The sequence below is a fragment of the Salvelinus namaycush genome, chromosome 28 (assembly GCF_016432855.1).
Source record: "Salvelinus namaycush isolate Seneca chromosome 28, SaNama_1.0, whole genome shotgun sequence".
Taxonomy (NCBI): Eukaryota; Metazoa; Chordata; class Actinopteri; order Salmoniformes; family Salmonidae; genus Salvelinus; species Salvelinus namaycush.
In genome coordinates, this window is record NC_052334.1 from 32,512,142 (window position 1) to 32,524,594 (window position 12,453).

At 42.5% G+C, this 12,453-nt stretch overlaps 1 protein-coding gene across 1 annotated transcript in view; it reads right to left on the bottom strand.

The window, feature by feature from the left end:
• The window catches only part of LOC120023418 (collagen alpha-1(XII) chain-like), a 69,851-nt gene that overhangs the window by 38,431 nt on the left and 18,967 nt on the right, over window positions 1-12,453 (bottom strand). Inside the window, exons 13-16 of the mRNA XM_038967437.1 lie at window positions 6,308-6,577; window positions 3,727-3,993; window positions 3,235-3,427; window positions 1,828-1,949 (exon numbers count right to left, since the gene is read on the bottom strand). Of these exons, the coding sequence (XP_038823365.1) occupies window positions 1,828-1,949; window positions 3,235-3,427; window positions 3,727-3,993; window positions 6,308-6,577 (852 nt within the window). The remainder of the gene's footprint in view (window positions 1-1,827; window positions 1,950-3,234; window positions 3,428-3,726; window positions 3,994-6,307; window positions 6,578-12,453) is intronic.

Consider the following 12,453-nt stretch of genomic DNA (forward strand, 5'->3'; position numbering starts at 1 on the left):
TGCCTTTGAATGGGGAATGGTAGTAGGTGCCAGGCGCATCAGTTTGAGTCTGTCAAGAACTGCAATGGTGCTGGGTTTTTCACGCTCAACAGTTTCCCGTATGTATCAAGAATGGTCCACCACCCAAAGGACATCTAGCCAACTTGACACAACTGTGGGAAGCATTGAAGTCAACATGGGCCAGCATCCCTGTGGAACGCTTTCGACACCTTGTAGAGTCCATGCCCCGACGAATTAAGGCTGTTCTGAATGCAAAAGTGGGTGCAACTCAATTTTAGGATGGTGTTCCTGATGTTTTGTACACTCACATGCTGACCCGACCGGACACGTCGCGTGCGCGAGCGTCGTACATTTAGAAATCCATGTTATTCAATTATTGCACCCACACTGCTCGCACGCGCCAACGAGCGTCTGCGTTGCCAAGGGCTAAAATAGAAGTCATTCCTATTTCTGACGCAGATCGCGCTGCAAGTTCTGCCTCTCCCATCTCCTCATTGGTTTATAGAAGCAGGTACCCAAGTGCCATCTCCTCATTGGTTATACCCACGTGGGTGATTGAAAGACGAAATGTGGATTAATTGCCAGAGTAGAGGACCTTGTGCATTTCAGGTAAAATAACAACTCAATGTTTATATCCCAGGACAAATTAGCTAGCAAAAGCAAGTTAGCTAAATAGGACAAATTAGCTAGCAAGTGCAAGCTAACTAGCTAAATTGCCATACATGTTTAATGCTTTTCGACCTGTCCCCAAATTAATGTAATTGGTTCAAAGTCTGTTTTGATATTTTAACCTGTGTGTCGTGATCGCGTTTGGTGTAGGGGGACAAAATACATTTATGCACGATAGCGCACAATGGCGCACGCGCGCAGCCGGTTTGGGTTCCGTGTCAGTGTACTTTCACATACAGCTTGTGTAAGAAAAGTTAGAGGAGTTACTTTAAACTATTCAATGTTATTTAGGTAGTCTACGCTAATGAGTATGGAGCTGATCGGTGTCTGACATGATAAGTGTTGACATGATAGTTCAGCTGAATTGAACACAGCTTGTTTCCAAAGCTTAGCAGTGTACATAGAGGATAGGCATCTGGATGGTAGACTTGTTTGCATTACCCTTCATACACCAGTAGGAGTCACTGTTAGGCAAAACTGTATCGTTGAATCAAACATACCATTTTACTATCAACATTGAAACAAGGCCAAATAAAATGTCTAACCAACTATAAAATTCGACATAATTTCAACCACCCAATCAATATACAGTATATTGAATATAGGATATAGGAAGAAAAAAAATTACATTTCTATGAGGAATTTTCAACTCAATTTCAACGTATACATAGTTTTGATGATTATGTTGAAATCAGATTGATGTTAAAACCTGTTAGTCAGGTTGAGTCAATGTATTTAAGTTGAAGGTGAGCCTTAATTTCAATGTTTACAACACTGGTTGATGACTTTTTTTCAAATCCAATGTATTTTCCACATTGATTCCACATCACAAAACATTGACACATTTCGGTGAAACAACGTTGATTCAACCAGTGTGTGCCCAGTGGGTAGGGCTGTTGAGTTCTTTGAGGAAAATGTGTTGTTTCACTTTTGCCTCTATAAAATGGATCACAGCTTGTTTATACGATTCCTACAGACTTATTTTCACCTTATGCATGACCTTTTACTTTTCAACATGGCTGCCGTGCCTGTTAATTGGCTGGGCATAAGGTGAATACAGTACTTTACAATGTAGTCTCTTGTGTAACAAGTGCTGTGTGGCTGGTGTTGCTGGCTATATGATTAATTATGTAGGAGGAGTTTGAGAGGAGGCATTACCTCCATCATACAATGGTGGTTCAGGGGCGTCAGAGAGAGTGGTCTTCTCCTCACCAGCCAATGGCTGGCTCTCTCCCCCCTCGAACATCCCAAACACACTCACTGTGTACTTGGTACCAGCCCTATGAGAAAAAACATAAATCAGTTACACTTCATTCATCTCAACAAGTTTGTCAGTTTGTCTGAGAGAAATTACTGATAGACGGACACAACAAACTCGCGAAATAATGCAAAAGTAGCATAGCTCATTCTATCTTTGCAAGGAAATACAGTAACTGTGACAAACCATCTGACATACAGTGCATTCGTAAAGTATTCAGACCCCTTCACTTTCTTCACATTTTGTTACATTTACAGCCTTATTCTAAAATTGATTAAATAAAAACAATTTGTCAGCAATCTATACACAATACCCCATAATGACAAAGCAAAAACAGATTTTTGGAAAAACAGAAATACCTTATTTACATAAGTATTCAGACCCTTTGCTATAAGACTCGAAATTGAGCTCAGGTTCATCCTGTTTCCATTGATAATCCTTGAAATGTTTCTACAACTTGATTGGAGTCCACCTGTGGTAAATTCAATTGATTGGACATAATTTGGAAAGCCACATGCCTGTCTATACAAGCTCCCACAGTTGATAGTGCATGTCAGAGCAAAAACTAAGCCATGAGGTCGAAGGAACTGTTCGTAGAGCTCCGAGACAGGATTGTGTCAAGGCTGGGGAAGGGTGCCAAAATTGAAGGTCCCCAAGAACACAGTGGCCTCCGTCATTCTTCAATGGAAGAAGTTTGGAACCACCAAGACTCTTCCTAGAGCTGGCCGCCCAGTCAAACTGAGCAATCGGGAGAGAAGGGCCTTGGTCAGGGAGGTGACCAATAACCCAATGGTCACTCTGACAGAGCTCTAGAGTTCCTTTGTGGAGATGGGAGAACCTTCCTGAAGTATAACCATCTCTGCAGCACTCAACCAAACAGGCCTTTACGGTAGAGTGACCAGAAGGAAGCTACTCCTCAGTAAAAGGCACATGACAGCCTGCTTGGAGTTTGCCAAAAGGCACCTAAAGGACTCTCAGACCATGAGAAACAAGATTTTGAAACGATCTGCAGAGAAGAATGGGAGAAACTCACCAAATACAGGTGGGCCAAGCTTGTAGCGTCATACCCAACAAGACTGTAATCGCTGGCAAAGGTGCTTCAACAAAGTACTGAGTAAAGGGTCTGAATATTTATGCAAATGTGATATTTCAGTTTTCTATTTTTTATAACTTAGCTAAAATTTGCGAAACCTGTTTAATTTACTCCATTTTAGAATAAGGCTGTAACCTAACAAAATTTGGAAAAAGTCAAGGGGTCTGAATACTTTCCAAATGCACTGTACTTTACATTCCAAAGATAGACCTACCTGAGCTCCTCCAGAACCACAGTGTTGTCATAGGGTCCTACCAGCAGCTCTCCCAGGTCTATATCATTTCCAATGGGGTGGAAAGTGACTTTGTAGCCCTTGACTTCCCCTGGAGCGGGGTCCCAGGTCACTCTGAAACTGGTCCTAGCAGGCTCTGAGGTCTGCAAGTTTCTAGGGGCTTTGTACGGTGACACTGGAACAGAGAACATGAAGATTTGATATAAACAGATGACTATAAAGTGAAAGTAAAATTAGGCTAAACTTTAGGCTAAATATTAGATTATTACAGGTAAAATGCTAGTTCTTAGCGGCCTCTGGAGACACATTTTCTCCTGGCCTATCGTAGATTTAGTAGTTGATGATGATTGATGATGAGTACATGATACAAGTCTGCATAACCCTCCAGCGACTAGCTACTGCACAGGACTCCTCTAAGCTAACGCAAGCAGCACAGAGCACAGTTCAGTTGTGGTTAATGACAAACCAACGTACGTGTGGTTCCTACTCCTTGCCTTGCTTTTCCTTCTCCCTGCTTGTACACAGGCAGCACCGTGATGTCGTAGGTTGTCATGGGCGTTAAGCGTCTCAGGATGGTGTTGGTGGTACCACCAGGCACCTTGGCGGCCAGCTGTCGCCCTCCCGACGCTGGCTTGTACGTCACCCGGTAGTTGACAACGTTTCCGGGTGCAGGTTGCCAAGTCACCTTCATGCTCTTCTCCGTCTCCTCGGAAACCACCACAACTTTTCCGGCTGCAGACACTGGGAGCACAAAAGAAGGAAAATTAAACACCAATGCTTGATGGATTGATAACGGTATCATGGTGTGTTTGAGTTTGAGCAGAGAGCAGAATTGAAATGCATGCCAAATTGCTGCCGACATTTCCAAATGGTACAAAGCCATAACTGCTTGTGGGCAATCTAAACATTGACATGCTTGGTTAGCTCTGAGATTTTTACTGAGGTATCGGTTCAGTTTTCATACGCTTGTGAACACAGATCCACCCAAACATTGTTTTATATCCCAGTCAGAACATACACTGACCAGACCCACTGTGCAGATTTCCATACTATGACCCCAGTATGTTTTTGGTGCAGGAAGGACAAGTGTGAATTGTCAAAACCCTTAACGAGCTCAGGAAAATATTCAGACAGCTAGACTTCAGAGGGAGGAGTTTTATGGATGGAAAAAAAGCAGCCTGTCCAAGTTTTCAGTGTGTGGCTCAACCCAAATGGACCTGCCCTGTTAGCACAGACAGAGAGAGAGCTTGTGGTTCTGGTGGAGGAACCAGCAGGGTGAAGTGACCACGGATATAAACCATACAAGCCTCTGGAGGTGCCTGAAGGTTGTTTTTGGTGTAAATTGCACATGTCCCGCTTCCCAGAATCAATAAGCACAACGATGGAGCGACACACTTTTCCATTAGCACATTTTGTCTCGCTAAGCAGCGGATAAATTCCCCAATCGGGGCAAGTTTCCGTCAATGTGCTTTTCTCACTGTATTGCTGTATTGCAAGGAGAGGGGAAGCACTGTCTACTCCTGTGTCTAACTGAATCCACAACCTCCCCTGATAACTGGTAGCAGGTGTGGCGTATTGCGTCATGGCCATATACTATATAATACACACGTCGTCACCCTGATTACAAAAGCATTTCAGTGGCCTTTTAGATGGATCAGGTGACTGCCAGAAGCGGTGACGTTATCTGCAAGCTCAAAGAATGAGCCGTAACTGTCACCGTATCTCACTTTTTCCACATCACGCCCAAGAAGGCGATAGGAGTGAAGTCATTTAATGTTTTTTTTCTTACCATGTCTAGGTTCTATTTGTGGATTATACGGGCTATGAAAGACATACGTTCATGGTTTATTTATGGAAATAAGGTCTGTACCCAAATCTTCATTCCTGGTGCTCTACATAGGCACATTCCAGTTATATAATGACCTGCAGTGTCTTCAGAAAGTAATCACACACCATTTCCACATTTTGTTGTGTTATAGGCTGAACTTTAAATTAATTAATACGATTCAGATTTTTCTGTCACTGGCCTACACTACACCATAATGTCAAATGTCATTTTACAGATGAACTACAAATGAAAAACTAAAATGTCTTGAGCCAATAAGTATTCAACGCCATTGTTATGGCAAACCTAAATAAGTTCAGGAGTAAAAATGTGCGTAACAAGTCACATAATAAGTTGAATGGACTCACTATGTGTGCAATAAGTGTTTAACATTATTTTTGAATGACTACCTCATCTCTGTACCTCACACATACAATTATCTGTAAGGTCCCTCAGTCGAGCAGTACATTTCAAACAGGTTCAACCACAAAGAACAGGGGGGTTTTCCAACAGGGGGGTTTTCCAAAGTTATTCATTACAATTTGGATGGTGTATCAATACACCCAGTCACTACAAAGATACAGGCGTCCTTCCTAACTCAGTTGCCCGAAGAGGAGGGAAACCACTCAAGGATTTCACCATGAGGACAATGGTGACTTTAAAACAGTTACAGAGTTTAATGGCTGTGATAAGAGAAAACTGAGGATAGATCTACAACATTATAGTTACTCCACAATACTTACCTAATTGACAGAGTGAAAAGAAGGAAGCTTGTACAGAATACAAATTCTCCAAAACATGCATCCTGTGTGTAATAAAGCATTAATGTAATACTGCAAAAAATGTGGCAAAGAAATTCACTTTTTGTCCTGAAAACAAAGAAGTGTTGTTATGTTTGGGGCAAATCCAATACAACACATTACTGAGTACCACTCTCCATATTTCAAGCATAATGGTGGCTGCATCATGTTATGGTTATCTAGCAATGATGAACAACCAATTTGACAGAGCTTGAAGATTTTTTAAAGAATAATGTGCAAATGTTGCACAATCCAGGTGTGGAAAGCACTTAGAGACTGACCCAGAAAGAGTCATAGCTGTAATCGCTACCAAAGGTGCTTCTACAAAGTATTGACCCAGGGGTGTGAAAAGAAAGAAAGAAAGAGAGAGAGAGAGAGAGAGGTCCCACAGTAAGTGTGTGTATGGTGGAAACATTAGGGAGTGACTTACTATCTGTGGTCTCAGCACCCACAAGCGGCTCTCCCTCTCCCCTGCCGTAGGCTGCGTACACAGAGACCTGGTAGCGCGTCTCCGGAGTGAGCCCCTCAAGCACAGTGGTCGTTACGTCCCCGGGGACGGACTTCTCCCCTGTCTCCTCCGTGTACAGCGACTTCCACTTCAACCGGTATGAGCGCACGTTACCGAGCGCCGCCGTCCAAGAGACAGCGAAGCTGTTGTCTGTGACGTCTTTGGTGACCAGGTCTTTAGGGGAGCCAAGGACTGTGAAGGTAGAAGGACAGAGTTAAAACCTTAGGAAGCTGGGAAACATCATCTCACATATCAGTGTTAGTACATAGAGTCTTTGACAAATGAACCACAGCAGAGTTTGTGTCAAGGGTGCTAGTTGATGTGGTTGTTTGTCTGCATGTGGGTGCTGATGATTTGAAGGCAGACAGATGCAGTCTGGGGGACTGTGTTCTATTGAGCAGGAGAAATGAGCTGGTATAGCGATAAACCACCAACAATCACTGATCTGTTTCTGTTTAACCCCTCGGGGTGTTTTTAAAACCAGTGATTTACCTTATTCATAATCTGAGGGTTTGGAAAAAGCTCTGCAAAACCAATCACACGATTACAGCCCTCAGCTCAGCTTAGAGCGTCTAGCAGCACTTTCATTTTCCATCGAAACAGAAGTAATTTGATCCATTAAAGTGTGTTTGCTACAATCGCAGATGTTGCTCTCTCTCGCTCTCTGTCTCTCTACATCTCTCTCTTTCCTGAGAGACTATTGGGGTGGGTGGGAAGTAGCAGACGCTGAGTTACGGGAGAAGGATTTGTGGTGGCGTTAGCTGTGTCAGCTGTCTGCCAACAGATCTTTGGCTGTTTTGGGCGCCCCTACTGAGATGGGCTCTCTCAACACAGCCTGGCTGCGCAGACAAGTTTCACTCACCACAGGGAGAAAGACCACCTCACATCTCTCTCCCACACAACCTCAGAACAGGACAGGAGAAGACAGAGCTGTTGCTGTAACCTGCACACAGCCTGGACCTAACACTGCTAATGAGGGAACAGCTAGAGATATCAAATCAGATATCAGGTAGTTAATGTGTGCCAGTAAAGAGACACCTCAGTGACTGGTTTGGCTGTGAAGCTAGCATGATTCTCTGTGTTATCAAACGTCATAAATCTAAATGAATAATCCAGGGTTCACTATACAACCGCTATTCACCAACGAGGCAGTTTGGGTTGCACAGAGAGAGAAAGAGCTGCTCCAGATATGAGGAGTAATGAATTCAACAAGGAATGAACGGAGAATTATAGATTTTGGAGGACCTGTCCAGGATAATGTGCTGTGGCCCCTGTAGATGCCAAGTCCCCTCTATCCAGTGTGCAGCGAGCTGCTGTCAAGCGCTGAGGAGCGAGGCCACTGACTTTCCCACAAGAGGGACCGGATCACACAATAATCACTTCTGCAGACAATGGCCCACTTTCCCTCAGTACTTTGAGAACAGCACAGTCACAGGGCCCTGTCTGACCAAGCACTAAAGCACACACATGAAACACATGGAACACAGACGTAGACAGCTAGCTGGCGCCATTTTGAGTTCATCATCAAAGTTGAATCAGTTGGAATTAGCTAAACTTGCATTTGAAACCAACAATTGCAAGCGGAACTTAGATTTGTAACTACATAATTGGGCCTAGCCTCTGTGTAGCGAACCAAAGAAAAGCATTAACCTTTCACGAACCTCAACCCCGTATCCGGGATCACCCCCCACCCCCCCCACACTGATTAGCATCGCTAGCATAGCGTCACAATTAAATAGTAGCATCTAAATATCATTAAATCACAAGTCCAAGACACCAAATGAAAGATACAGATCTTGTGAATAAAGCCACCATTTCAGATTTTTAAAATGTTTTACAGGGAAGACAAAATATGTAAATCTATTAGCTAACCACGTTAGCAAAAGACACCACTTTTCTAACTCCATCAGTTTCTTACTCCATCAGGTGCTATCACCAATTCGGCCAAATAAAGATATTGATAGCCACTAACCAAGAAAAAACCTCATCAGATGACAGTCTGATAACATATTTATTGTATAGGATAGGTTTTGTTAGAAAAATGTGCATATTTCAGGTAGAAATCATAGTTTACAATTGCACCCACCATCACAACTCGACTAGAATAAATACAGAGAGCAACGTGTATTACCTAATTACTAATCATAAAACATTTCTTAAAAATACACAGCTCACAGCAATGGAAAGACACAGATCTTGTGAATTCAGACAATATTTCAGATGTTCTAAGTGTTTTACAGCGAAAACACAATAAATCGTTATATTAGCATACCACATGTGCAAACGTTACCCGAGCATTGATTCAAGCCAAAGAGAGCGATAACGTAATCATCGCCAAAATATATTAATTTTTTCACTAACCTTCTCAGAATTCTTCCGATGACACTCCTGTAACATCATATTACAACATACATATAGAGTTTGTTCGAAAATGTGCATATTTAGCCACAAAAAACCGTGGTTATACAATGACAATACTAGCAAAACTAGCCTGAAAATGTCGGGCGCCATTTTGGACAGTGATCTGGCGTAATGAATAACTAATCGTAAACTTTACTAAAAAATATAGGGTGGACAGCAATCGAAAGACAAATTAGTTCTTAATGCAATCGCTGAATTACATTTCTAAAATTATCCTTACTGTGCAATACAGGGTTCGCCAAGCGAAGCTATACCAAAAAAAATGGCGGAATATGCGTTTAAAATTTTTCGACAGAACAACGATTTATCATCTTAAATATTTCTTACTATGAGGTGATCTTCCATCAGAATCTTGGGCAATGTATCCTTTCTTGGGTCTAATCTTCTTTTGGTCGAAAGATGTCCTCTTGTCCGTCGAAATGCCCACTAACGTTCGACCGGTACTGGAAACGTGCCCGGCGCTTCAAAGTGCATCACAAAGAAATGCCTCAAAATCGCACTAAACGGATATAAATTGCTATAAAACGGTTTAAATTAACTACCTTATGATGTTTTTAACACCTATAACGAGTAAAAACATGACCGGCGATATATAAGTGGCTAAACCAAAGCTTGGAAAGAGAGCCAGTCCGACGTCCTTCGTGCGTCAGGCGCAGCAGGAAAAGAAAGCCACTTCCGCCTTGTGCTCTTTTATACAGGCCCTGATTGCGCAATCGACTCCATTCAAATTGTCACCTCTTACTGACATCTAGAGGAAGGCGTGGGCAGTGTTTGTATCCTCATAGGATTCACAGGGACTTTAAAACTGACCTGGGACCAGTGGCCAAGATTTCTGAAATCTCACTCCATATCAGGAAAAGTGCTGTAGAATGAGTTCTGTTCCACTCAGAGACATAATTCAAACGGCTATAGAAACTAGAGAGTGTTTTCTATCCAATAATAACAATAATATGCATATTGTACGAGCAAGAATTGAGTACTAGGCAGTTTAATCTGTAGAGCAAATTATGCTAATGCGAAACAGCACCCCCTATAGTGGCAAGAAGTTTTAAGGAAGCACTGAGGAAGGAGCCATCAACCAAGGATGACTTAGAGCACATAGTCATCAGCAAATTGGCTAAACAGTTATCATCGTAATCTCCCAAATCTCCAATAGCCCAATACGGAAACAGATCTGACAAACACAATGGGTCTTCACTATATCATTGAGACACAGAGCCTAATCTGTATACTTCCCTAACTGAAGTATAGGAGTAGACAAGCCAGGGGCTTCCTGTAACCAAGGCACGTTTGTTGATGTACCTAACCTTCAAATTGACTGCCAAAAGGCTTGTGAGTTTGGGCTTGAATTGGAATGTGTCAAGAGGATGAGTCAGGTGCTAGGAAAAGTACACCATGTGTGCTACCTGCTATGAGGCTGAGCATTCATAAAAAGCTCACCCTCTCCGCTCACATGTGGACACAAATAGCGGTCTTGTCAATGTAACATAATAGCATGCATTGACTGCATTCATACAGTACATGATTTATTGCCCGACAAACAGCCTACAGACTGTTCTATTTCTTGAGCACACAGGTAAAGAAGAAACGCCACTGGAAATGGAGATATTCACTGAAATGTAGAGATCAGCAGTTTAGTTCAGTCTGATTTGAGAACAGCTCTTTCCAGATGGCTGGTCTAAAGAGGATCCATCAAACCCACTATTCCTCCAAAGTGCCATTTTAGGCCTGGCACTCCCATTTACAGTTCCTTCATGTAACTGCCCTGGAGCCTGGTCCAACTAGAATTTGTCTAGGCCAGACCATGGTAAAGACACAGGGTTCACCTGCGTGTGAGGGATGCCCTGCTCTGCCCTTTCGCCTCGAAGGACCTTCAGTCTGGAGGAAAACAGCCGCTACTGGCTCCACTGCGACACTGAGCCTGGCAAATCACCGCTCCGCCAAGAGCCCAGTTTCCAAAGGGATCGTCATGAAAGGAAATCAACTCAAATGGCTAGGAATTCACCTGGTTTCACGCCACACTCTGTGGCCCATGAAATGCTTCTCCAGCTACTTGCACACCAGCTAGCTATGTCCTTTCATGCTTTGAAGCTTGTATAACCTATAGTGAGCTCCAAAAGTATTGGGACAGTGACACATTTTTGTTGTTTTGGCTCTGTTCTCCAGCACTTTGGATGTGAAATGATACAATGATGATGAGGTTAAAGGGAAGACTGTCAGCTTTAATTTGAGAGAATTTTCATCCATATTGGGTGACCAAAAGTATTGGGACAAATTCACTTAGGTGTAAACGTTTAGTATTTGGTCCCATATTCCAAGCACACAAGGACTACATCAAGCTTGTGACTCTACAAACTTGTTGGATGCATTTGCTGTTTGTTTTGGTTGTGTTTCAGATTATTTTGTGCCCAGACAGAAATTAATGGTAAATAATGTATTGTGTCATTTTGGAGTGACGTTTATTGTAAATAAAAACAGAATATGTTTCTAAACACTTCTACATTAATATGGATGCTACCATGATTATGGATAGTCCTGAAGGAATCGTGAATAATGATGAGTGAAAAAAATAACAGAGACAAAAAATACTCTGAAACACAACCAAAACAAACAGCAAATGCATCCAACACGTTTATAGAGTCAAAAGCTTGATGTAATCATTGTGTGCTGGGAATATGGGACCAAATATTAAACTTTCACTTAACACACATACAGTGCATTCAGAAAGTATTCAGACACCCTGAATTTTTCCACATTTTGTTTCATTACAGCCTTATTCTAAAATTGATTATATAGTCTAAACACAATACCCCATAATGACAAAGCAAAAACAGGTTATTAGATATTTTTGCTAATTTCACATTTAAATATCACATTTATATAAGTATTCAGACCCTTTACTCAGCACTTTGTTGAAGCACCTTTGGCAGCGATTACAGCCTTGAGTCTTCTTGGGTATGACACTACAAGCTTGGCACACCTGTATTTGGGGAGTTTCTCCCATTCTTCTCCGCAGATCCTCTCAAGCTCCATCAGGTTGGATGGGGAGCGTTGCTGCACAGCTATTTTCAGGTCTCTCCAGAGATGTTCGATCGGGTTCAAGTCCGGGCTCTGGCTGGGCCACTCAAGGACATTCAGAGACTTGTCCCGAAGCCACTCCTGCATTGTCATGGTTGTGTGCTTAGGGTCGTTGTCCTGTTGGAAGGTGAACCTGAGTGAGTTCTTGGTCACATCCCTGACCAAGGCCCTTCTCCCACGATTGCTCAGCTTGGCCAGCCACCTCTAGGAATAGTCTTGGTGATTCCAAACTTCTTCCATATAAGAATGATGGAGGCCACTGTGTTCTTGGGGACCTTCAATGCTGCTGAAATGTTTTGGTAGCCTTCTCCAGATCAGTACGGACAATTCCTTCGACCTCATGGCTTAGTTGCTCGTACATGCACTGTCAACTGTGGGACCTTATATAGACAGGTGTGTGCCTTTCCCAAATCTTGTCCAATCAATAGAATTTACCAGAGGTGGATTCCAATCAATTTTAGAAACATCTCAAGGATGATCAATGGAAACAGGACGCACCTGAGCTCAATTTCGAGTCTCATAGCAAAGTGTCTGAATACTTGTGTAAATACTGTACGTAATTTTTTAAA